Source organism: Acomys russatus, chromosome 4 (genome assembly GCF_903995435.1).
Source record: "Acomys russatus chromosome 4, mAcoRus1.1, whole genome shotgun sequence".
Classification (NCBI taxonomy): domain Eukaryota; kingdom Metazoa; phylum Chordata; class Mammalia; order Rodentia; family Muridae; genus Acomys; species Acomys russatus.
In genome coordinates this window covers 50,116,769-50,144,359 of record NC_067140.1, presented here as the reverse complement: position 1 = coordinate 50,144,359, position 27,591 = coordinate 50,116,769, and the positions used below count along the sequence as shown (strand labels likewise).

The 27,591-nt window shown below is 42.8% G+C and overlaps 1 protein-coding gene across 3 annotated transcripts in view; it reads left to right on the top strand.

Moving 5' to 3' along the window:
- Positions 1 to 14,271, top strand: part of LOC127188007 (neuroendocrine protein 7B2) — a 66,751-nt gene extending 52,480 nt beyond the window's left edge. For 2 of the 3 annotated variants that reach the window (XM_051144342.1, XM_051144340.1), the window contains 3 exons: positions 2,358 to 2,467; positions 10,398 to 10,451; positions 13,729 to 14,271. In XM_051144342.1, the coding sequence (XP_051000299.1) occupies positions 2,358 to 2,467; positions 10,398 to 10,451; positions 13,729 to 13,824 (260 nt within the window). In that variant the 3' untranslated portion in view covers positions 13,825 to 14,271. Of the gene's footprint in view, positions 1 to 2,354; positions 2,468 to 10,397; positions 10,452 to 13,728 lie in introns of all 3 variants that reach the window. The other variant, XM_051144339.1, reaches the window with a different exon arrangement.
- Positions 14,272 to 27,591: the final 13,320 nt, after the last annotated feature.

Genomic DNA, 27,591 nt, shown 5'->3' with positions numbered 1-27,591 from the left:
ATCTTAGCCCCTCCGCTAAAAGGCTCCCTTTCTGTAGCTTAATCTCAGCACACTCAAAGGTACTTGGGAAGCAGTTACCTCAAAGGTTGCAAAGCTGCTGCCTTCGGACCACTCTGCTTGGTATCCCTTCTCCACAAAATATAGGCTTAGAAATAGCTTAGTGAGAAGCAGGGAGTCACACTGGGATTTGTTTGGATGACTAATTACACTTCTACACTAGCCTTCTGCGGTCAGGGCTGCCACACTGAGTGTCTAAAGATGTCAGATCAATCCCAAGAGCTAGACAACCTGGTTAATTGCAAATAGATTTCCTCTCATTATTGACTTTAACAGGTTGTTATCCATTTGTAACACACAGCAGTGCCAAGACCTTTCGAATGAGTTGGGGGGGGGTCTTTCCTACCCCGACCTTGCATAAAATTTTGCAACCTTTGTGGTTTCCCCTCCTTGCTTCTCTACTTCGCTCTATGATGCTGGAACTTGATCCCAGGGTCTCACATATGCTAAGCAGGAACTTAAGCCCTGAGATGTATCTCTGCCCCTAGTTTTCCATGTTTAAAAGTGTTGTTTAAAGTAGAACAATATGATAGGCAGATTTGGGCCCAGGGGTCCCGCTCAAACTAAGGCACTAGCCAAGGACAATACAGGAGGTAAACTTTAAACCCCTTCCCAGATCTAGCCAATGGTCAGAATATTCTCCACAGTTGAGTGGAGAGTGTGATACGACTTTCTCACGTACTCTGGTGCCTCACATTTGACCATGTCCCCTGGAGGGGGAGACCTGGTGGCACTCAGAGGAAGGACAGCAAGTAGCCAAGAAGAGACTTGATACCCTATGAGAATATATAGGGGGACGTAATCCCCCTCAGGAACAGTCATAGGGGAGGGGAATAATGGGAAAATGGGGGGGGGGAGGAATGGGAGGATACAAGGGATGGGATAAACATTGAGATGTAACAAGAATAAATTAATAAAAAAAAAGTGTTGTTTAAAATACATTGGAAACAGAAGCTAGGAAAGATAACCTGCTGTCTTTGGGTTTGAACAGAAACCCTGATGTACACTTCAGTGGGCCATCATGGCTGGGTAGTATGGTGTATTCCTGTAATCCTTGCCCTCAGAAAGCAGTGACAGGAGGATTATGTGGTTGAGGCCAGTTGGGGCTAGAGAGTAGGTCACTTGGTGAAAGCATTCAAAACAAAAGCAAAACTCAAGCAACAAAGGCGGGTGATAGAGAAGGACATACTGCAAACATCTAGCATGCCAATGGTACCATGCATGGACATCTGACATGCCAATGGTACCATGCATGGATATCTTCATTTATTCCTTAGAGCAACTAGGTAAACACTTGGTTAAGAGAAGCCAGGTTAACTTTAAAAAGCTGAAACTGTAGATCCCACATGTGCTGGGATTTGACCATTAGGCTTTGCTCTGACTCACTCTAAAACTTAAGTCACTGCTGCTGTCATACACAGCACCAAGACCTGCCTGAAGGTGCTGGAGTGGTTCCTGAAGATGTCATCCAAGAGAAACAAAGGGATTCATGTAGAATGGAAGGACATCACTTAAGAAAACACTTGACCTTGAAGCAAATGAAACATTCCAGTGCAGGGGTTGTCAACCTTCCTAATGCTGTGTACGACCCTGTAATTCAGTTCCTTGTATTGTGGTAAACCCCAACCATAAATGATTTTTGTTGCTACTATATAATTGCAATTTTGCTACTGTCATGAATTGTGATGAAATACCTGTGTTTTCCGATGGTCTTAGGTGACCCCTGTGAAAAGACCATTTGAACCCCAAATAGGTTGTGACCCAAAGGTTGAGAAACCCTGTTCTAGTGGTTCTTCAGAATAGAAATAGTGGTTTTCATTTATCTGAAGCCCTATCACAGGGAGGTAAAGAAATGATAGAGGTAGATAGCTCTGCTGTCTTGATTCTTGATGCCCCTAGTTGCCCTGGCTGGCAGCATCCATACAGGCAGAAGGTGAAGAGCTGGGCAAAGTGGACCATCATAAGAAGGGTTTGGGGACAGGCCTCGAAGTGGAGTACATCACTTCTACCTACGTGATATTGGTTCAGGCATACGACTTCACATTATTGCAAAGACAGGCTGGAAAATTAGCTTTACTTTGTGCCAAGGAGAAAGGGGAAGCGGGTTTGGGAAGCAGCCAACAGGTCTTTGCTTCTGGAGCAGTCCCTACCAGGGGGATCAGGTCCCAGAGCGAATGTGACTTCAAGTGCCTGATATGAACATACCATGACCTTTGTGTGTCTAGATGTTTTTGATAAATTAACATTTATAGTAACAACAGATGCACTGACCATTTATCAAAAACCTTTGTCTACAGCAGATGATGGGTGTCTAGAAAATGTCCCTGACACGGCAGAGTTCAGTCGAGAATTCCAGTTAAACCAGCACCTTTTTGATCCGGAGCATGACTACCCAGGTTTGGGCAAGTGGGTAAGTCCATTTTCAGTGTCTGGTAGCGTTTTTCACTCAGATCTCTTGGAAGCTGGTGATGCCAGAGATAATCAGCGTGCATGGAGGGGAGGAAGAAGAAGTGTTTAGGAGTTGATTCCTTTAGAAATCTCTGGCTGAGAAGGACACTGTGCAATTACTATTCCAGGCCACACTTGGTATCTGTAGAGCACTATGCTGATTCTATGCAAAGAGACAACAATCTAGTCTATGCACTCTCCAGAGGCTTCCGTTCTGCTCTTCATTACAGCCCGAGTAACATGGCACTCAGCAGGTCTCCATGAGAAGGAAGACCTTTTCAAAAGAAAAGATACTGAGGAATTTGTAAAATTGCTCTCTAGACTAAGGGCAATAGATGATCTGTGCATCTCTCTACAGAATCAAGGAAATCAAGACATCCAGACTTGGAAACAGACACACATAAGTCTGCTTTGTGGGAAGAGAGACAATCTCCAGATGCATGGCAGTGAGCTTTCTGTGGGTCGCATGCGACTACGGGTAGCTGTCAGTGAAGGGTGTTGTTTTCTAAGCACTGGGAAAGAGAAACCATGGCCACTTGGCACTGGTGTGGTAAAAACAAGTTTTGTCGATCTGCTCATTTCTTTGCCAGTGTTATGCATTTGTGTGCCAGCTTAATGAGGGAAACGAAGTAGGCATGGTGCACTTGGACTTCATCGAAGCATTTGACAAGAGATTTTATGATCTCTCACTGGAGACATGTGAACAGGCCCGGCCAACAGAATATCACCCAAACACAGCCTGTTAGAGAGCCCGTGTCAGGAAGGCAAGGAGATGGCACAGGGCACGCTACGTGTCTGAGTGGTACCCCACTCCACATTTGTAGCAATGTTTGTAATAAGAACTCAGGTCACGTACTTCTCAGATTCCCAGTGGATGACACAAAGTTGGAAGGGAGAATTTTGGATGACAGAGTTGGGATTCAAGAAGATCCCGAGAGGCTAGAACAATGAGCCAAGATTAACATTGAATGGGACTATGTCTAGGTGCCTGTGGTTGGGCCTGTGTGATTCAATGCTGAAGCCACACGAGAAAAAGGAGGGAATGCTGAACAGTGTTAATTCACATGTGAAAATAGGTGGCCCATGTGTCTGAGGAGTGAGTTCGTGAGGAGTGTACCCTCCAAATACACTCCAGGCCTCTGACCTCAGCAGCCCTGTCTCAGGTCAATGCTAACTGCAGTCGTGCTAATTGCCTTACAGTACACGCTGACACCTTGTGCACTGTTTTGGACAAAGGCGTTTATCCTCATTATTATCATTTTGATTTTTTTTTTCTAACATCTTTCTTCACATTACATTGAGTCAGCTGAGTTCCCTCTGCCTTTGTTTCCAAATAATACATTTCCAAAGTAAAGCAGGAAAGCAACTCGAGTTAACCTTTCATCTCCAATTTGTATTATTCCCCTCCCTCTTCCTCTCCTCTCCCCCTCCCCCAGCGCTCTTTAGAATTGTTTTGTAAGACTATTTTCAAGCCTTCTCCTACTGGCACAGTATAAACATAAACAGAAATTTTTTGAATATTATGAAAATCTCCTATAAAATGTATCCCAGTGTGCTAGTAAGAGATAAAATAGAGGAAGACTAAAAACAGAAAGAAAATGGGGAAAATAATAAAGTAATTCTACTCTCGTGATTCTAAATATAGTCACGGAGATAAGAAGCTGTGTTATTTCAAAGGGAGCAAACTAAAAGAATGGTTATATAATGGGAGGGAAGGAGAGAGGGAGGGAGGGTGCAAGAGAGCAAGCAGAGGCAGACAGGAAGGGAAGAAGGGAGGGACAGAGAGATGTCTATATGCTCTTTCTATGAGGAATTTTAAAAAGAGAAAAGATGAGATGCGTTGTGCATTTATGTGCTGTCTCAAAGGAATAAGGAAAAGAAAGAAAATAGCAGATAGTTAAGAGGAGTGCTGGGAAAGGACCCATAATAATAGATTGGTAAGACATTGCCAAGCAGCAATACAGACCAGGTTCAGAAGGGGCCAAATAGGTTCTGAGCTCGCTTTGTTTCAGATAGGACGCTAGGTGCTCCGTTTCCAGTATTCATCAGGAAGTGGTTCTGGGCTTTCCGTGAGCTTATAATCTTTGCGCTGATATACTGCCCATTCTTTCAGTACCGTCTGGGTGGGGTCCCATTGCTAGAAAAGATGAAAACTAATGGCAGAGGAAGATGTGAGGCCAGGGGGCTGCGTATTACGGAACCACGGAAGAAGCTGAAACACTAAGGGGATCCGATGTTGACGTCTTAGGGAAAGGGCCCAGCTAAGTGGGAAGCTGGAGAAGAAAGGCAATTGGGGAAATGTCTGCGTGAGGGGCAGAGCCCACCTACTGTTGTGAGGGGGTGCAAGAGAGGGTAATTTCTCTTTGCAGCATTTTGTTTGTTTGTTTGTTTGTTTGGAGGCAGGGTCTTCCTACATGGCCCTGGCTGTCCTGGAACTCACTCTGTACACCAGGCTAGCCTCGATCTCAACTCACAGAGCTCCACCTGCCTCTGCCTCAGGAGCGCTGGGATCAAAGGCTTGCACCACTACACCCTCTTCTTCAGAATCTCTCTCTTTCTCCAAATCCCACTCACATCCCCTGTTACTCCTCCCCCCTCCCTCTTCTTGGAACACCGCCTTGTGCTTCTCACCCAGATTCCATGTCCACATCAGAGCTGAAGACTAGAATTTAAGACCAAGGATAAAAAGTGCTATCACAGATCAATGGCAAAGGAATGACATTTATGTCTCTTATCAGCTCTAATGATGTGTTTGTTTAAACTTCAGTTTCCTTGTTTATTTTCTCATTACCACCTAGCAATAAAGCCCTGTTTGCTTGATCTTCGCAGGGAAGTGTGAACTGAGTGTCTATTGCTTTTTTAAGGGGGGGGGGTGTGGATCCACAAAGCAGCCTGGGTGTTTATATAGGATAGTCTCAAGCATGTCTGCAGTTCTACTACCCTTTCAACTTGCAAAACAGTCATCTTTCAGATAAACTGCACACAGGTCCCCTGCTTCCGTCCGTGGTGGCTCTGCTTCCCTGTTTTTTATGTTATCCAGAGCCGAGTTGCATCTTTAGTGATGATTCCCATGTTACAAATATCACCGTCTGTCTTGTTTCCTGAAATGCTCTTTCTTCATCACTGCACTAAGACACATGTATTAAATATACACCATATGACTTCTGGGCCTTGTGGTGGGTATATATGATGGGAAATCCTAATATTTATGGAGCTCCTGCTGCACTCCAGACACTGTGCTAATAATTTGCCTTGATCATCTCATCCAGGCTGCCCATCCTCATCATTCTCATCCTATAGAGGAGAAAATGCAAGGCAGGTATCTGGGTAGCCTGCTCAGCAACACAGCGCTTATGATGGACAGAGCTGGGAGTTGAACCCCATCGTTACAAACTCAGTAATGACTCATCCCTCATAATGTGGCCTCTGGAGTCCTATCCAAAGACTGGCTGCCTTCCCCACAGTGTATGGATCTAACAACAGTCCTGAGGGTCTATGACCAAAGGCTAATATAAGCCTCTCCCCATTCACTTAAAATCTCCAAGGCCTATGGCCAAAGGCTGACGTCAACCCTTACCCTCGCATACTTCCTGCTGAGTGTTCATCATTGTGTCAAAAAACAAATGTTTTCTCTTTCCCAGTTCTTTGTACAGCTTTCATTAATATTTGACCAGAGCTTTAGCTAAGCCATGGGAGGCAGGAGTGTAGTACTTCTCCAGCCCTTGTTTATCCTGCAGGACCATGCCATGTTTGAAAATTGGAACACTCTCCAGTTCTGGCTTATATTAGGTTTCCGTGTCATTAGACTCAAGCTATGTGTTTTATTTCTTCTTTTACTTGATACATAATAAATAGAACATATTTATAGAGTAGAGTGTGTCATGTCAATAAAAGTACTCAATGCACAAGGAATAGATCTGTGTGGTTAGCATATTCTTAAGCGCAGACTGTGTTCATTTCCTTAAAATTGTTTTGTTATTTCATGTGTATGAGTGCTATGTTCCTATGTATGTCTGTGCTTCATGTATGTGCAGTATGCACAGAAGCCAGAAGAGAGCAGTGGGTTCCATGGAACTCAACTTATATCCTTCAGTGTATGTCATGGGGGGCAGGGGGTTGCTCCAGGGTGCTGCTTGCTTCCAGACAAGAACAGATGGACCTCAAGATCAAAGACCCGAGGTTCCATTTCTTGCTCAGGGGCAGCTTAGAGCACTCAGGGTAAGGCCTGAGGCACAGACCCTAGGCCAGGTTCCAGGCCTTACTAGGGAGGTAGAAAGTGAGTTTTCCATGGAGTATTACAGTTTATCTCTTTTAGAATGAGATTTGTGGTATTAGAAAGCAGTGGAGACTCGGGAACTGTGGTACGGTCAGCAGAGGAAGCAGGTGGATATTTGAAGGCAGCTGACAGGAGGCAGGGCTAGTGAGATGCAGGCCTGGGCTAGTGCTTCACCAGAGATCAGCACCAAGCTAGCAGCAGTGATGGAGCAGGCCATCACTGCCTGACCACCGGGCATCCAGCAACAGGTCTCCCCCATAATAAATGGAGTCTCAGGTGGTCATGGTGGAGTAATGGTGGGAGCACCTGAGAGAGAGCACCAGTATGCCAGCCAACATTTATTTATAAACCTTGGGTAGTGGGGAGGGGTTTGAGGGTGAACATGTGACTGACTGGGGCCAGGAGTGACAGGATAGTTAATCTACATCCAGTGGTACAGTACCTCATTTACAAGCAGGAGCTCAGGGTCCTATCACTAGAAGGAAAACACAGTAATTATCCTATAAGTGTGGGAATAACTTCTAGGTATGCTTAAAGGTCATTTGCTGGAGACTATAATCTCCTTAACGTAGGGTGGGGTTTGATAAGCCAGTTTTCTTATCAAGAAAAGATCTGTGGTCTTCTCTGAGGCCTATATGACACTCCTTACAAGATATGGTGTTAGCAGATCAGGTGGAGTGATAACCCCACTGAGAAAAGGGAGTTCACCATCACAGACCAAGCACAACCTGCTATCCGGAGATGTCAGACTTTAACCTTACTCAGCAGAGTCCCACAGACTTGGAGTTGTAAGCTGACATGTGGGTAGTGAAAATGGAGCCTGGGTCTTCCGGAAGAGCAGCCAGGACTAGTAACTGATGAGGCATCTCTCCAGCTCCTCTGTTCTTTTCTCTACATTGAAAAGGTTCAGAGTACTCTTCACTGTTTTGAAACATACAGTAGTGGTTATAGCACTTGCAGTCATCCCTTCATCACCTGCGTGCACTCCTGGATTGCTATCATGCCCTCTCTACGTTCTTCGCCATCCCCAGCTCTGGTAGTCACTGTTTGTCTCTCGGTTTCCATGAGATCAACTCTTTAAGCTTCTTCATAGTCTTATCTATGTACCCCCCTAGCACTTTGGATCAAGGGAGTACACGGTGTCAGTTTGTCCCCTGTTGGTGACAATTTCATTCCCTTTTGTAAAGTGCTATCCATGTTTCTCTGGCATAAATTATCATTTGGCATTTGACATTCATAGTTTGCGTGTGAGAAACGACTTTGAGACTATGATATTCTTATCTCCATGAAGCCATTAGCAAATATGCTTTGCATCCAATGGTAGCATTTGCTAGAATCAGCTATAACTAACCATGGTAGTTGCAGAATGGTGAGTTTCTCACTCTCTTGCACTTATTCCATTTGCTAATTTGCATCCTATTCCCACAAAGAGCTTTCACTACTTGCTTTCTTGTTCATAAACATGCTTATTTATTTGGCATTGCTATAGATTCATTGTTACTAATTTTGATGTTCAAAATGTCCTGCATTTGTCCAGGAGGAATTTCTTCAAGCTGGCTTTTCCTTCCTTTGGACCAACTCTAGCACGTGTTTGAACACATCCTTAACTATCTGGCCCAATCAGATATTTAGCACCATTAGTTCTTGTACTTTCTGTAGCCTAGACCTAGGATCAGACAGTTCTCCAAGAAGATGTCTACCTTCCCCCGCCCCCGAGTCCTTTAGGAATTGAACTGAGATGTCCAAAACCTTAATAGCATATTGGAAAGCCCTTTAATGGACCTAAACCAGCTGCTCTCCTGGAACTTAGGCCACTCCTCCCTAAGGAACTAGCAAATGCATGTCAGAGGAGGTGGCTGATTTACTTTCATTCATTTAGTGTACTTTTTCATTCACATCATACCTGCCAACTCCTGCCATCAAATGGACACTGACACAGAGCTGCAGGAGAATGCCCAGCCACACTCACCATGGAGTGCCTGGGGACCATGAACATGCTGGCTTTGGGCTCAGCTCTCCAGGAACACAGGGACCATCTTTGAAAGGAAAACTAACAGACCTTGTATACTTCTGGATATAATTTCCCCCAAGACCGTCTAAAGGAGACTGACATGTTGTTGCCTTCATCTCATTTGGGACATGCTGGAACTGTGCCAGGACTGATGGGCAGTGGGCCCCACGGCACCAGCTTGCAGGCCCCTCTGTCCTTCCTCAAGTTCAGACAGCTGGAGAAAGTGATGTGTCTCAGCAGCCACTATCCTCACCCTTTTACCCCAACCCCCTTCCCAACTCTGGCATGAGCACCCAGAACATTCTATGTGCATTAGAGTTGTTTACTTTCAGACACTGAGGTTGAGACAAGCTACAATATCCTTATTCCTCAAGGGGACCGGTCAGCAGGCCTGCCTTTTTTCCCTCCTGATATTTACTTGATTCATCCCCCGAGTGAGCCAGAGATAGGGGCTTTGCCCAGTGCCTGTGCTTCTGGCGATGAAAGTGCTTCTCCTGGCACACGGCACTCCTGGATATTTGAGGCTGGGCAAAGCTCTTCAGTGTAAATTGCAGGTGGCAGGCTTTAATGAATAAGAAAACAATAAAACTCCTTCTTGGCATTTGTCATTTTTACTTTCAAATCTACCATTTAAATATTTGTTAATACCGTGACAGCTCAGAGGATACAAATGCCGTATAAACTTGCTTCTCATCAGATCTCTGCCAGCTCCTTTTTCTAGAAGTCGGTGTTGGGGTATTGTAGTTACAGCAAGATGAATCGGCCCTTTTATACATTATTTTCCTTATGATTTGAAAATCAAATAAATAAAACCAGCACAAACAAAACATCCAAATCCCTTTCTCTGGTTCCACATTCAGGTTAAGTGTTCTGTCTTTTATAATCTCAACTGGAGGGAAATGTGTTGAGCATGTGTCTGATAGTCCAGAGCTCATTTAAATCCACCGTGTGTTTTGAGACACAGCAGTATGTGGAAACACTTATACAAACAGTGCTAACAGAACAGCACCCCCCACCCAACACACACACAACATAACTTTCCTTTCTGCCAAGAAGCTTTTGGCAGTTTTTAAAAGGTTCACTCTATTAAAAATGTTATAGACCAAATGGTTCTGTGAATGGCTTGAAGGGAGCACTAACCTGGGCCATGGGAGGATGGCTGCGGAAGCCAATGTCTGGTTTATTTACACAGAGGATAGTTGTTAATGGTTAGACACTGTTCCAGAGAACAGTCATGTGCATAGTTCATAAAAAGGGAATTAGATACCAAGATAAAGTTATTTATTTTAAACAAAGGCTGTTCAAAGTGAGGAGATAGACTTCTCATGCCCTGGTCTTTTAGCATGCCATCTTTCCCTGTTTATGAGATTGTTGGTGACACTGTGTGCCTCGAGGCAGTGCAGAAGACTCTGTGAAAAGCAAGGCAGTCACCAGCTTTTCTCTTGTGGTCTATCATTCTGACACGACATTCCTTTCATCTAGCTTTGTTTCCAAAATATGTGTATGCAAACATCCAGGGGACACACCAAGCGTTGCTTTAAAATAGACAGTTACCAAATTCAATCCATACTTCTACATTTGTGTTTTCTTTTCTCTCCACTCTAGAACAAGAAGCTCCTTTATGAGAAGATGAAGGGGGGACAGAGGCGGAAGCGGAGGGTAAGTCACGTGGGGACCTGGGCGCTGCGGGGATGTTTGGTGTCTCTGAGAGGGGCAACTGGAACATTTGGTTTTGGGAAAGTAGCAGAATCTTTTCTAATGCAATCCCAGAGACTAGAACAGAGGTCCTGTATAGCAAGGCTACACCCAGCATATATGCCCTTGGTTTCTTTCCTAAGCTTTAGTACTCAATGATTTTCATGAAACACTCGTTTTTTTCTCTTCCAGCCTGCAACCATTAAGGGTAGACTCAATAGTTAGAACAACCTCCTATCCATGCAGGGTAGAACTGTGTGGGGAAGCCAAGGGCATGACTTCCCTCAAACACTCTGTAAGCCAGTGGAGGAAATGACCCACACATCTGCATACATTGTGTAAATCGTAAGACAGAAAGTGGCAAGTGTGAATTTGTATTTTTAAATTTCTTCTACATATCTTTTTTATTGACCTAGTCAGGCTGATGTAACATGCAGCCCACCTATCTCAGAGTCCAGGTTTAGCTAGCTCTCCTTGGAGGATTGTCTATTCGTCATATGGTGTTGCCTGGTATAAATCTGAATGTCAAGGTCACATTAGATTTCTATTGCATATTATAGCCCCAAGGCTTAATCGTAGTCAACGCCCATCCTGCTAATCTATTGTACCTTACTGGACAGAAGGATCTGAACACTGGCTCTTTTATCTCACCAGACAGGAGGGGTGAAAACCCTGCTATTACACAGTAAAGAACTACCATAGTAACTATTTTAGTTAAAGTATACAGCCAGGCTGTATAGCCAAAGGCCACTGAGCATTTGTTTGGAATAGCAATCACCTGGGATCTTGGGGGATACTGGGAATCTAGTCAGTGCCAATTGTGGCCAATCTGAAGAGCTTGGCGAGGTTCAATATGAAAATGCTTTAAGAAGTGTGGGGTTTCTGGCCTTGGTATTTATCATAAGGCCCCTGGGCTGCCTGACAAACACAGAGGACCCACAGGCTGTTACTTCTTGAGGCAGACTTTCTTTGGGAGAATGAATGGGGTAGTTAGGGTTTCTCTTGGTGATTACAGCTTCCAGTGGCAGATGGTAGCAGGAAGGGTGTAATGTGTTCTTGAGAGAACATCAAGAAATTCTATTCTAGGAGCTCAGAATACACATAATTTGCCAGGAAGATAGCTTGGATATCTCCCCATGGTACAGCAAGGACATTTCCAAATAAGACCAATGACTGACCCCAAATGAATAACTTAGCATGCAGCTTTGTCTCTGTTCGCTGGGCCCCCCACGCCTTCTGCCCTGGTTCAGGGGAACTTGGGTTGACTTTAGGTCACATTTCCATAAAACTAGTGATTACCAAAACTCAAAATCTGGCTAGGGTATATGTTACAAAGGATTTTTACTTTGGCCTCAACTTCTTCCACACAGACAAGGCTTAGAATTTAGGGAAATAATAGTCACTGTGACCCTGGGGTATCAAGTTCCTTCTATTGTCAGACATCTGTCTACAGAGCCCACTCTCCTATCTTTAGCCCTGGACCCCTCTAGACTGATAGGCAAACAAAAGTTTCCTCCCACGTCACCACACCTCAGCTGCTCTTCTCATCTTGATCAAAGACCTTATCTACCCTCTCCAGAGCAGGAATCTATATGAAGAAATGGTAGCTCACTTATTTGAAGAACTCAGGCTTACTCTGGTGATGCTCACCATCTGTGGAGGGTTTGAAGAGGGCAGCAAGCGAGGATCCATCCCAAGCTGCCCCTCAGTTGGCAGATGTCACTAGTGATCTCTATGTAACCTACTCATGAGTGACCATACATGTATAAGCTCCATGAGTTCTTCATAACACACTTAAAAACAAAGCATTTGATTCAATAATTGAGCATCAATCCAAAAGTGGTTGAGGTGTAGCTTCCATGTCTCCTTCTTCCCTCTTTTGCCAACCTTTGATGGCTCATCTTGCATCATGGAAGTTTCTTAGCAAGAAAACTGATTCCTAAACTTACAACCAAAGCCCCTGTTTATTTTTCTGGGACCATTTGAATGCCTGGGTGCTTCACAAATAAAAGATCAATGTACATTTAAGTGATTTTGACAAAATTTTAACTCCAAAGCAGTACCTTGTTACCATTTAAAATACACTAATGCTCTTAAACAGTTCATTGTCTACTTAGCCCCACAGTTGGCACATTTTAATATTCTCTTTTAACATGTTAGTTTTTTACAAAGTAATACTGTTGCAAAACAGGAAAGTGTTTATGGTATTGAGTATACTTTCCCAAGCACACTAAGCTTGCCTACTCAGAGGTTCTTATTATCTTTAGGGCGAGTCAGAGCACAATAGTTGACAATTTCCATCAGAAAGAGCACTATTTTGAACACTTTAAGGATGATCATCTTTTTGTGACATGCCTCTTCTCAAGCATATAAAGATACCATTGACTTTGTAGTTAGTCTTCACCTTGTTTCTGAATCATCTGTGCAGAGTGGCTGGGTCCTTCCTGATTTATGTTTTATACACCAGAATGTGTAGAACACTGATAAGGGTCATGCTTGGGTTCCATTTCTTGTTTTTTGACACATTACTGCTCCCCTTCCAAGACAGCCATGCAGGCCAGGCCCACACAAGAACTGTCTGAGAACTGTGTCTTCACTCATGGCAGTTAGCATTACAATGGGATTGTTCCTCACTTGTAACCTCAGCCTACTTCTTACATGTTCCATTGCTGGAAGGCCACTTCAATAAACAAATACTTTCCAAACGTTTGGCATTTTTTTCCTGCTCACTGAAGATTGTGCTGCAAAGCTCCGGTTACTAGTTCAAATCCAAACCTAAAAAAAAAGAAAGAAAAAGATGATATCAGAGAAGCAATGGGAACTCTTTGACCCATTCAGAGCAGCATCAGATGAAAGAGATTCCAGAATATAGAGGCCTAAATTAAAAAAACAAAAAGATAAACAAAGGGCACTTCTGGATGGCTTTGCGTTTTATTTCATCATTGAGTTTGATTTGGGGGAAGGTTGGAATTGATTTCTAGAGCCATTAATGAACTCTGTTTAACAGGACCGTTGCATAGAAGAGGTGCATGATCAGAAACACTATGATTATATGAATGACACTATTAATAATATCTGCCAGTGAGACTATATACTGTACCTTGGAGCAATGAGGTGTTAACCAACTTGCTAGAGCCATGATTTAGTTGGTGGGTGGTAAATGCTCTGCTATTTTCCTGTTAGCCCAACAGTCAGAAAGCAAGTCTCATTCACTCATATTAGAGGTCTCTGTGTTTTTCAGAGTGTCAATCCATATCTACAAGGAAAAAGGCTGGATAATGTTGTGGCAAAGAAATCTGTCCCCCACTTTTCGGAAGAGGAGAAGGAGCCAGAATAAAGAGAAGACAGTAGGTGGAAACCATACAATGCTTATGTGCATGTCGCTAGAGCCCTAGGAGTGTCAGCATGCATCTTACATAGATATTTATGGATGAAAAGCAGCTGTTCTTCCAGTCGCCTCCACACCAATGCCTCTGCTTTCTGCTAAATTAGAATAAAAACTCCTTTAGGGGAGGCAAGTTTTTGATGTGGATCTGCAAGAAGCATTATAATTAAAATGTATATGTCAAGTATAATAAAATGACGGATATGAAATACTCAGATTTCTTGCAGTTTTGGGTTTGTGCTGTTTGGGCCAAGTCTGTAAAAAGCTAGCATTTGATTTTGATTATGTAGTGTACCTAGCCCTTGGGCCTTGTTACACACCAATAAAGAAGTCTGTACTCAAGGGGAGGGGCTGACACATCTCACTCGACTGCTTCTTAATAAATGTATGTGCGAGCATTGGCTTGTGAAGTTTTTTTTTTTTTTTTTTAAATAACAGTATAAAAAATCAACTTCTTTGCCTCATAGAGCAAAGTGACATGCAGACCTATCTAACTTTAGTACTAATGCTATGATGTCAACGGGGAAGATATGATCCCCATTTCACATACATCAGAACTGGGAGCATTCAACCCTTGATGGGAATAACCAGAAAAATCCAGAATGGATGGATTTTCAGGGCAAGAAAAAGCCCCCTCCCAGACATGTGTTTGAAAAGCTATAAATTTTAAAGGACTTAAGAGAAATATGAACCAAATGAAAGGTGTGTAGGTTTTTCTTTGCTTCCTGATTCAAGTTTAAAAAAAAAATACCTAGCTGGGTGTAATGGTGCATGCCTTTAGTCCCAGCACTCAGGGAGGCAGAGGCAGCAGATTGCTATAAATTCGAAGGTAGTCTGGTCTACAAAGCAAGATCAGGACAGCCAGGGCTACATGCAGAGAAACCATTTCTCAAGTAAATAAATAAATAAATAAATAGTATTATCAGACAATTGGGGAAATGTGAGTAGTAGCTGACTCCATAGTGCAATTTAGTCGTTACCAAGTTTTATAGCAATCTTTAAAGAGCTCTTGTGTCTTAGAAGAGATGTCTGTTGGAATTTGTGTAGATGGGTTTTGGTGAACTGGATTCACTGTATTGATAGCCATTGAAGCTGGGTCATACATGCATGAGGAATTTTTTTTTTTTATTTCTACCTCTTTGCTTGAATATACTTGAAATTTTTCAATACTATCAACAGAGGGGAGGCTCCATAGTAAGAGCAGATTACGATAAGCACTGGTCTGGAAATGTAGCAAATAAGGTAGAGATTGTTATATGTGTGGATATGAACGTAGCCCATTTCTCTTGGCCATGGTGGAAGGATGTGCTACAACATTCCATGGGGGAGAAAAATTTGTTTTGGGATGGGGCAAGTTGGATGGAAGGGAGAAGCCATAACGGCTGGGAGGAAAAGTGATTTCCACAGAAGGAAAAGGAAGCTTAGAGGGGATTTAAATTAGACTAATGGACTTGAAAGGGATGTGCTTTTCCAGGTGGGGCCTGGGCCATATCTACAGAAGAGCCATTGATTTTCCTTGGCTCAGAAGAGTCATTACCACCCATTATAGCATCAGTCTTTCCATAGTGCTACAGGCAAGGATCTTTGAAATTGGGAAGGTGGTTGTAGTCACCCCAGAGACATTTGGGAAACAAAAGAAGAACATGTTTGGCACACTAGGCAGAAGTAAAGCATATGGTACAGGCACTGGAGCACTGCCCTGATTGAACTCTGACTGTGGGTACCAACCCACTGAAGGCCCCTGGATGTAATTACACAGCATGAGGGCTCTCGAAGCCCAAGCCCCAAAGAAGGATACAATAGGGCCATTCTAGAAGAGACTTTTGTCTGCTCTTGCTGCTGGGGTGGGGGAAGGGCACAGAGAGTTGTTCAATATTTTTTGTTGTGTATTGCCACTGAAGCTACTCTTAACTCCTACCACATGAGGCAGTAGGCTGAGTCTTCAAGGAATGACTATTCAAAATATATTTGCCATGGATATAGAACATTCCAGAATGCCTAAGATTCATGAAAGGTTTGATTCTGAGCTTGAAGTATGTCTCCCAGGGAACTGAGGTTCTAGTAGACTGCTAGGTAAGTTTCTCCAGATACAGAGTTGTGCAACTGTCTGGAGGTGATATGAGCTTGGAAAACTGGGGTCATCTATGCTCTCACCATGACTGCCACACAAGTGGTAGCAAGACCAGCCACCCAATACCTCCTGACCATCCTGGAACAAGAATCCTAACCCTTCAGTAAGCCTGCCAAGCAACAAAAACAGGGTTTCTCCTCTGCTCCTCTCTGAAAGCTTGCAGAACCACAAGGCTTCACTGGCATGTGCCACTGGGCTCAGCAAGCACTGGCTTAGGATCTGGGGAACAGGTTTCTCCAGGCATCTGCTCTAAGATACCCAGGGGTCACTAAGGCACCTGGAGCACACAGGGACCAGGAAGGCAGGAAAAGTGGGGTTAGGACAGGGGTGGGGTGGATTAATCAATGAATTTTCCTCCCAGGAGAAAGGTAAGTGGGTGGAGACAGGAGGTAAGTGTGGTGTGGAATGGTTAATTGTGAACCCCATTACTTGGATGCTGGCAGGCGGGTGAGATTGTACAGAGAAGTGGGAGGACAGGAGGGAATATGGGTTGATAAACATTGTTTCTGAAGTCTCTTCGTACAGTAATATGGAGAACGCTGTCCAGTTTATTGTACATTTGGGGGGACTTTACTAAAAGACAGAAGGAAAGCAGCAGTAACTACTTAGACAAGTAGTCTAAAGGCTTACTTTCCTTCTCAGGAAGGAAATTCTGAGCTATTAGCCACTAAATCAATTGTGCACTTGAAAACATCACTAAAGATAGAAAAAGAACCCTGGCTGTACTTCAGACATTGAATGCAGGGAGTGTTCATGTGGATTGCACAGGGAGGAGGAACTACTACCCATCCAGTGGGGCCATCTTTCCTCCCACTGACTTCTTGGCAGTAACATGGAGAGGGGTGGCTAACAGGGAAGCTCTTCTTAGGTATCAGAGGGTCAATTTGGCCATGATGTTTTACATTTGTAATAATGATGCGATTATAGGACTCTGGACGTAGAGCCTTCCTCTACTTCTAAATAGAATGTAGTCTACTCTGAATGGGAGCTACCATGACCCATGCCCAGTCTTATCCCAGCTCAGTATCCCAGCCCCACCATTGTGTCATTTCAACTGATCAGTAATAGATCTCCAAACATGGAGTTAGGCTCTCTGAAGCAGTGTGGCCAGGCACCAGGCATGCATGAGTTCAACCATTCACACATACACATAAAATTAAAATAAATTAATCTTATAAAATAAAGAGCTTGTTATACACCATAAATTTATCTCAAGACAGTAGGATCTTAAAATGTACATTAATATAACCAAAGAGACCCAGCCTATGACTATGCCACACAGTGTTTTTGTTTCTGCTCTGTAGGGCAACACACTGCTCCAAACACAGAAGACATTCCGTTAGAAAAGGCTTTCACTGAGTACCTAGTTTGCTATACTGAGAATAACTGGGACATCTCTGTAAGGTGATTTGATTCAACCAAGTATTTCATGGATCAAGTTTGTGCCATGAGGGAAACAAAATGCTTTATAATCCCAAACACCCACAGTGTAGAGGAGATCAGATGTAGAAATCATGGAGGAAAAAACAAAACAAACAGACCCTCTTTGAAGTGTAAGAAAGGCTCAGACATTCCCTTGTTCAGCTTGGTGTGTGACTTAACACCTGCAATTGCAATCCCGGCACCCTGGAGGATGAGGCAGGAGGTTTCAAGTCTTTGGGGGGTATGCCCACAAGGAAACTCCCCTTTCTCTTTCTCTGCTTCTCAGCCATCCTCTGCCACACACTCGTATCATGACATACTGCTAAAAACAAAGCAATGGATATAACCAGTCACCGGGTACGCATCTAAGCAGTGACTCTTATCTCTTTGTAACTTAGTTTCTCAAGTATTCATTACTATGATAAAATGATACTCCTCAAAGCCAGGAGAGACCTGGATAGTTGAGTATTCAGGAGAATACGTGTGCAAAACTATAAGAGAGACAAGGGTCTGTGTCCTAAACCAATAGGATGGAGAGTTTGGGGAGGAGGATAATTCCGGTCTGTGAGAAGGATAGGAACTTATTGAGATCAGGGGTCTTAAAAATCATTGTCTTATTTCAAATCAATGCTCCAGCCATTTTTTTCTTTTCTTTCTGTCAGCATCATTTTCTGCAGATATATGTTAAAGACGCCTCCATTTTCATTAGTCTCTTGGATTTGTTATCTATTTCCAGCACCCAGTACCTCACTGCTGTACAGCACTTGCTTCTTTGCTGTTTGTCCCATTCAAGGGTTATAGCTCCTTGAGGGCCATGGACTCTTTCTTGTATTTCTTTACAGCCTGAGATCTTCCAGAGAGCCTTCCAAAAGCAATACCGGTGTGCCAAGTGAATGAACGTTTAGGAATGTTTTGAAAAACTTATAAAAAGGTTCATCATCTTAGCTTCTGCACAAAGAAGGATGGTTTCTATAGCTCAGTGGCTAAAGTGCTTGCACTGAAGCATAAAAAAAATAAATCCGATTCCCAAACACACATTTAAAAAGCCAAGAATGGTGGTATTCCAGTACTATAGAAGTAGATATAGGTGGGTCCCTCGGGCCTGTGGGCTAGCCAGTCTAGACTAATTGGTGGGTTCCAGGTCAATAAGAGATATGGTCCTACCTCAAAATCAAAAACAAACCAAACAAATGAAAACTAAGGTTTGGGTTGGAGAGATACCTCAGTCGGTAAGAAGCACTTGCTGCACAAGTCTGAGGAGGTGAGTTCAGGTTCGCAGCACCCATGTGAAAGGCATGCTGGGACTCTGTGGCCCACCACATTGCTAGAAGCAATGCCACTTGGATCCCTGAGGTTCACTGGCTAACCTGTTTAGCCAGTCAGCGAGCTCTGGTTCAAAAAAATAGCTGCTGCTTCCGAAAATAAGAAGGGAAGAGATAGAGAAAGACACTTAAACCTTTGGCCCTCCAATTAAAGACCCGTGAAGTAAGAAGCATGTTAATAAAATCCACTCTGCAACTACAGTAAACAGCACACCGCCCCCCCCCCCCCACAAGTGGGGCATTCATATGACTTGTTCGTCTTTTGTTGTCACTTTCCTCGTCACACCATTGCCCATATTCATGAAGTAGTTACGATCAAGGTCTAGGTGGTAAATACTGAGCTGTGCTCTGGGACTGGGAGGTTGTCCCAGTTTGATTTCTGTTGCTGTGACAAGACGCTATGACCAAAAGCAAACTGGGGAGAAAAGGGATTATTTGACTTCTGCTTCTAGGTCATAGTCCATCACCGAGGGGAGCCAGGAGTAGAAACCATGGAAGAATGCTGCCTTCCTGACCATCTCAGCTGGGTTTCTTATACAGCCAGTCCCACTTGCCAAGGGATGGTGCTGCCCACAGTGGGCTGGGCCACACACTAATCACTGATTGAAACCATCTCTGATAAACAAGGGCACAGGCTAATTTGATTTGAGCGATTCCTCACTCGAGGCTTCTTCCTCCCAGGTGACTCTAGGTTATGTCAAATAGACAATAAAAGTTAACTAGCACTGAGCAATCTGCAAACATGCATAAGATATGGATCCTCACCTCATAGAGCTTATCACATAGCATGGTGGGAAAAAAAATGCCGAATGGTCTACTTGCATTCAATCTTACATCATTGCAGTTGAGTGAAGTAGTAAGACACAAAACTCTATAATTACATTTACACTGATCCTGAGTTTTATGATGTATAAGTTGTTTAACTTATAAGTACAGAACCATCATCTCATGGAATCTTGGTTCCTTCAACTGACAAGTAAATGGGCATGACCACACCTATGTCACAAAATTGATGTGAAGGCAAATTTCCTATAATACAGAACCTGTATTAAAACTCAGTTTATATGTCAAACTTAGAAATAGTCAGATTTCAGTGCCAGAAACAAATTCTTTTCACTCTGGGATGTCTCCAGATGAAAGGGCTTTACTACGAGGTATTAGGTACTTGCAAAATTATTTGAAGATGTGGCGAAGCATTAGACAGGAATCCATGGCTGGGCTTAGTCACTTCAAGGTCACTGGCATCACTGGAATCTAGAGGTCAGGAAGTGGTGGCTGGTGTCACTGCCCTGACCACAACATTAAGGCCGATTCTCGACGCCCCAAAGCCGTTGTCTGGACAGCGGAATGCTAGCTTGCCTGCAGCTAAGGTTTCTGGTAACAGAAATAGCAGTTGTACAAAAGTGTTTTCTCTCTTCCGCCTTCAGAGTACTGTGGGAATGCATGCATATTATTTGGTGCTCGGTTTTGCCTCCAGATTCCTAGCTGCCAACTATCACTTCTATTTTCTCTGTAGAGGTTGCCAAACTATTGGTAACTTGACTTTTCTGTCACAAGAGCCAATGCAGTGTCCAGTTATATTGATGTTATGTTAGCCATGAATCCACTTTACCTAACAGCTTAAAGGAGAAACGTGTGATTGTGGACATTTAAAGATTATTTTTTTCCAGGCTTCTTGTCTGATAAAATAAGAAGGTTTTCTCTAAAGAAAATAAGCAATCAGGGTACAGACGTAAGTCAAGCTTAAGCTGTGTCATTAGCTATGACACAGGGATCATTCCCTACTCCTTGTGCACAGTGGCATCAATGAAAAAATGGACAGATGGTGGCTTCTCTGCCACCTTTCATTATGCTTTGTCTTTATTTTGGTTGTTTTTTTTTTTTTTTAGATTAGGCTGTTAGTTAACTTAATATCTTAAATGTTAGGGAACTTGTTAACTTAAGTGATGCTATTTTGGAGTGCTGGACAGAGAATGAATCTATCATATTGAGATGGACCAATTGTCCAAAAAAAACCAAAATTATTTTGCAACTAGCCAATAATACCCAGACAGAAGAGGTAGCTATCCTTCTTGTAACATCAGATGAACTTAGGGACTGACAGTGGTCAACAGAAAAGCCAAAAAGAAACATGAAGGGACACCCACATATTTAATTCTACCCACTACCAATAAGTCATGAAGAATTTCCTGAATCACTTTTTACATATGTCTTGACTGTTGATTCATCAAAGATGTCTTCAATGGATTCACAACTCAAACCACATTGCAGCATTTTTTAAGGAAACGGGGGCACTGAAAATGTGAATATAGTATTTCTATTATTTTGGCAACGGATATGTTTGATAGAAAACACTGTCAGCAACTAATACTGTGCTAATATGCTCAGATCACTGGACACACTAGCAAAAGCTGCAGCATTCTTGGATGAAGTAGATCAGAGTGTTTTGGGCAGGGTGCCTTCCACTCTCATCTTAAGAGAAGGGGTTACTTTGGATATAACCTGTGAGCATGCATCAGAGAAAACAAATTTTTCAAGAGATTGAAGTGTGCTTTTTCCTGATTCATTATAGATATTAAATAGTTTAAGCCTCCCATTGAAACAATTTATTTTTTTATCACCACTATTCTAATGCATATCTTTCTTCTTTATAATTTCATTTTACTTTGTCCCAACCTTTCTGCATTTCTTGTGAGAAGAGAAGCAGAGTTCATTTAAAACACTCTTGTTTGTGATGGATGAAACCACAAGCCTTTCTTGATGTTAACTCACTTGGAGGAAGAGAATTTGAACTTCAGAGTATTTTGTGTTTGGAGAGAAATCACACCAAGGAGAATGGGCTCTTTCTAATGCATTGTATTACAGGAAGAAAAAGATCAAGGAAGAGCTGGTCTTAAAAATGTCAAAATATGAGAATTTGGTGGGAAAAAAGAAGGAAAACAGAGCAGTTGGAAATGCAAAGATAAAAGACTTGGATCCTGACATGTCTATGTAATTTCTCAGAAATGGAAATTGTACTAGTAATTTGGAAAGAGATATTTAAAAAAAAAACCCAATATGCATTAACTGTTGAGTGTTTCTTGCAGTAGTGAAACTGGAAGGGTTTTAGAACACGGCACAATGGGCTCATGAGTCATCTACATATGGCCTTTTCCTTGGTGACTGATGAAGAGAGAAACCAAGTTCCACAAGGAATTAAACATGGAAGAGGAAGCTGAATCCCTTTTCTAGGAAGGAAAAAAACCCCTCTGGGAGGCCTCTAGGTCATCAGCAGAGTGTTAACTAACTCAGCCCATTGGAGCCACAGTGGGATGGATCACATATGCAAGGCCTTTCTATGTGCCAAAGATTCTGCTCTGTGGGCATCACTTCCCCTGCTCTCCTGCTGACCCAGGAGTTGACTTTGTTCAAAGATGTTCAAGTAGCTGGTAGTTGAGCCCAGGTGCAAGTCGAATTCTTTCCACTACAAGAGTGAGTCCCAAAAGCTGGCTGCCTATCAAAATCATTTGGAAAGCTTTGTAAAAATTCAGATTATTGGGCTTCAGCCCAGGAAATTTTGATTCAGTAGTCTAGAGCATGCCCTGAGAATCTTATATATATATATAGTTGATTTGGGCAAACATTGCATACAGTTGCAACCAGAGATGATGTGAAAATGGGTAAAGATAAGAGCCCAGGGAAGAAGATAGAATATGGAACTTCACGGCTTTGTGAACAGCCTGCAGAACTTCATGTGGTCTTACAGAGTTTAGCCAGATCTGAAACACATGTGCGGGCATTCCCCTAACCTTACTCCTATAGCCTCAGACTCCCCAGTCAGCCCAACTTCTCTAGGACTCCTATGATTTGCTTTCAGAAGGTACACGCGGATGCCACACTCTCTTCTGCCATGATAAATTGCAATGGGATGTAGCCTTAGATGTTTCAAAACCTACTTTATTTGAGGTTCTTAAACACTTCAACCTCACTTCTAACCCACTAACCAGAGGAAGGGGAGAAAGAATGTTAATAGGAAAAAGGAGTCATGGACCTGTTTAGATGTAGTTCCTTGGGCCAGTGGCACTCAGTGTTGTCAGGATACCAGCAGTCCAGTCCCATAGCCAGCACCAAACAACACAGGAACCTGTAGAGGTGGCATGATCCAGCAGAAACTGCAAGGCTCCACTGCATCAGCACGAGTCCATGGAAACGGCCAGAATCAGCTAGAGTACCACAAGAGGTTCCCTGGAAACAGTTCTCTCTGCAAAGCAAAGAGCAACAACAAAGACCAGCGAAGTCCAGCAAAGACCAGTGAAGTGTTGCATGGTGTAGAAATTCCTAAAAAGCCTCGTCTCAATGTCTGTGGTTGTTTTTATACTCCTTCCTACCATCACAGGGCCCTCTCACGTGTCTGCTCCCAGCAAATTAACACATGCCCACCCCTCCAGAAAAACATCACATGACCTCTCACAAGACAGCTTTCAACAAAACACTATGTGACACAACTGAGTCTTCAAAGAAACCAGAAACTTCCACTTCAGTGGGATACTCAGTCCTGCCTCAAAGACTGGAAAGGGAAGAGGCATTTGCAATCTAGTTCACTCTCAAGGAATCTTAGGCTTGATACTTAATCCCAAACAAGAGTGTTTAAAAGATCTGGTAAAATATGCATCATCCCCAGTCACATATCCAATTCTTCTTTATTTTATTCTATATAGCTTTCGTCCATTTTTGCCATTGTACCAAGGGTAAGAAAGCTGAAATGCTTCCTACATCACATCCTTAAAGTTCCCCCAAAACCCAGGGTAGTAGTGCTCTATTAACTTCTCATGAATATTTTCTCACTGTTTTTAGTGAGGTGAGCATCAAGTGTAACAGGACACCAGAACTTACTTTAGGATTTGAGAGAATCAGCCTTTCATTTTACAAGTGATTTCTATCCCTTTACATCAGTTCCCCTATTTTTTTTTTAATATTATCCCATTTTCTCTAGGATATTAAAAATTAGAATTTTCAGAAATGCAAAAGAAAAAACATTCTTTTTGGTGAATAACGTCATATTTAACTTAAAGACTATGAATATTTTGAATATTAAGTACTACAGTTTCCAGGAATCTTCTTTATTTATGGGTCCCATAAATAAACAGGTCTAAATAGGAGAAAATCTTCTGTAAACTATAATGAGAGTGTCACCTCTACAAAGAAATGCTATAGAGTTTATTTATGTAGTTACATCTGTATTCAACAATTTCACAACATCCAGAAATGGACTGGATTTTTAGGAATGACAGAAGAAACACCTTCACAATCATAAGACAGAGAATGCGCCAGTTGAAACCCAGTTCTCTTTGCAGAAGTCTGTTTTATTCTTCACCTGTTATAAAACCACCATGTATAAAATATAAATCCTCAGACATCCAGTAAATGAATGTCATGAGGGCTATCATGTGAACCCAGAACATTCTGATTGTATTAGCTTACACTGCTCACTTGGGTCTTAGGATTCCAATTTCTTAGGGTTCCCTTAGGTGGCATGGATCTTGGTATCATTTCTGGGCATTTACATTTTCCATCACATACAGGCATGGTTGCACAGTTCTAAACCAGACTCAAGAACTTCTACCTGCTGATAAGGTCTTGTTACAATCTCTTCAAACTCCAGCTGGGGTCAGGTTAGTTCAGCCCAGTGTTCTCTCTAGGCCAGACAGCTCAATTTCCTCTGCTCTATATTTTCTTTAAAAGCAATGGATTATCCCATCATGACAAAGAACATGTTCAAATTTACATGATGCTACCGTGGGTGATTGGACCTAACACTTAGCAGAGACAGAAGATGCCAAAGCTTGGAGGATTGCAATCTTTCCATTGGATTCATAGGCATGGGTCAAAGATCCTAGAGGGAGGAAAGGTCATTTTCCTGTTGCTTTCCGGTCGATGGGGAACCAGGGAGCACAAGGGTGTGCTCTCTGATTCCACAGCAATCATAGCAATGCAAACTCTGCTAGAAGACGCTAATCCAGAACCACAATGTTTAGCCCTCCAGGGAGTTTCAGCTAAAATGTAGAGACCAGATCAGGCTGAGGACAGTGGGAACTTCTGTGTGGTTCTGTGGTTGTCACCGAAAAGAAAATGAGGACAACTCTGCACTTCTTATGGCTCCATTCAACAAATGTTTGTCATCTGTGTGCCAACCTGGTGACCAGGGAGGCAGTAAAAGAGAAATGGTTCTTGTCCCCCACACAGATCTCACAAACAGGCGAAGGAAATGCATGAAAGTTAGACAAATTGGTGAACTGGGTAATATGGAAGCTTGGTAAGAGCTAGGAAGGGCTTTAGGCAGAAGAGGGGTATAAGGTCAGCACTGATTCTAGAAGTTTGCTCAAGGGTGGATGAGACAGCATGGTGGGAATGGGCAGGACAGCAGAGAAATCATGGCAGGCACCCAGATGTGCAGTGATCTTGACTTGGACTCAGGGGCATTCTGCAGTCAAATCTGTGAACTGTCGCTAGCAACCAAGGTTTGGGTGAACACCAACAGTGTTCCCTTGATGACGGGATGGAATGGAAGCCAGAGTGAAGCTAATGAGACTTGCGACACCTTAGTTCTGATTCAGCTTGGCCTGTGTTAGACACACAGGGACTCAAAAATGAAGGAAGATGTATGTCTCTGTGCAGTTAGGGCTGCTTTGCTCCAGTGCAGAGGGAGACTGAGACCATCAGGCAAACACTGAACACGGGCCAAGAGTGAGTGACTATTGTTTTGTTGACTCTTCATCCTCAAATTCCTTGCTATATCTGAGCAACTTAATGTCCATATTGAATACTCATACTGGAAATAACAATTCTTGCTTTGAAACTTGTCTTCATAATGGCAAGATTCTTGTCCTTAGATTGGTGCCATGAAATTGACGTGGCAATAACTGCTATAGAATAGCTAAAGCTTGGGTACCACTTGGAGAAGCTGCCACTCCCTGAAATACATGTTTAAATTCCTATGTAAAGGTGCTTAAGCTCCCCTCTCTACTCCTCTCAATATATTTTTCTCCCTCCCTTTCTCCTTCCTTCCTTCCTTCTTTCCTTGCTTCCTTTCTTCCCAAGAAGACTGGAAGCCTAACAAGAATCTCAGGCTAGGTTTCTCTAGAATGCTAAGAAACAACTCTGAGCATTTCTTGAAGGAAAATACTGTCTATACTGTCTAAAAACATGATAGGTTGCTCTGGTCAGCAATGTAGCTGCTGCATGAATCACTGGGATTGGTCTTCAGCGAGGTTTTGGTCCATTACAATGTGCCTTCATGACAACCACTCACACTTGATAGTCTAGGAGCACTGCGTGGTCCAGCCACTTCTCTCTAATAGGAAGGAGATGAAGGAATGTTGCCTCAAACAGGGGTGGGTGCCCAAAATCCTGCAGTCTCCTTGCTGCTCAGGATGATGTCCTAATCAGAGTCACCAGGACTTTCTCACTGCACCTGGCAGACACATGGGAGACCATGTGAAGTCAGTGTCTGGGGACACAAAGTCATGCTGCCCACTTCAAAGCATGTCCATTTTATTTTGTCTCTCTTGTCATGTAGACAAGCAAGACAGGGTATAGAAGCAAACATTCCAGTCAAGATTACCTCGCCCTGCTGGAAGTGCTTGCCCCTCCAGGAGTTCTTTCAACATCAGGGCCAATAGGCTGGATGCTCATTTCTGAGGTTTTTCTTGCATTCTGGATGTAAATATGAAGGAATTTCTCTGATGATTGGTTTTTTTCCCCCTTGTCTGGTTCTTTCAATAGATGCTATGTTTCTCCAGAGAGTGTGTCCCAAATGCTTTATGGTTATGAAGCTCTTTGCAAACAATAATAGAAAAATGGTTAGTTTATATAAAGCACACATGCATTGCTCTGACGTAAGCAGTGAGGAGACCATAGCTTACTTTTTTTTTTTAAAGAGGGATGAGAAATCATATTCCAGATGATCTAACTTTTAATCCAGGAAGCAAAGGAGTAGAAAAGATTTCAATTTAGGGCCAGCAAGATCGTTCAGTAGGTAAAGGTACTTGCTACACAAGTCCGTACATATGAGTTCAAGTCACAAGAACTCACATAGAGATGGAAGGAGAGATTCAACTCCACAAGACTGTCCTCCGACCTCCACATGTGCACTGGGGCACACATGCCCCCACACACTTAACATTTTCTCACACACAATAATAATAAATAAAATTTAAAATGTTTTATCCTTGACCTTTGTTTGCCAAATGTAAAATGGCATTTAAGTCCAGGTTTATCTGTAGAAGGAAATCAGGCCTGGGATTTACTCTTCCATTTTTATTCTTACTCTGTTGCTTTTGAGCAAGCACCAAAACACCGAACTGACTTATAATCTCCTAATTTAAAACAGACCTGTGCTAACTCGGAACCAGAAAGACAAATGTTCTCTCATGTGTGGGTCCTAGCTTCAGAAATCCAGATTCTGTAGAAGGCAGAAAATTAGAGAGCAGCCACTAGAAGATGGAGGAGAAAAATCTCAGGGGACAGTGGATAGTAGACTATAGAGAGTATGAAGGAAGAATGGGGGATGGAAAGACAGGGTTAAAAGTGTGGTGGGCAATGGGAGGGTAGGGCAGAAGTGAGGCGAAGGGAGGGATAGCTAACACTGAGGAAACATAACAGTTTTAAAAGCTTTTCAAGGGAGTTGGAGAGATGGCTCAGTGGTATAGGACATTGGCTGCTCTTCCAGAGGACCTGGGTTCAATTCCCAGCACCCACATGGCAGCTCACAACTGTCTGTAATTCCAAGATCTGACATCCTCACACAGATACATGCAGGCGAAGCATCAATGCACATTAAAAAATAAATAATTTTTTTAAAAAAGC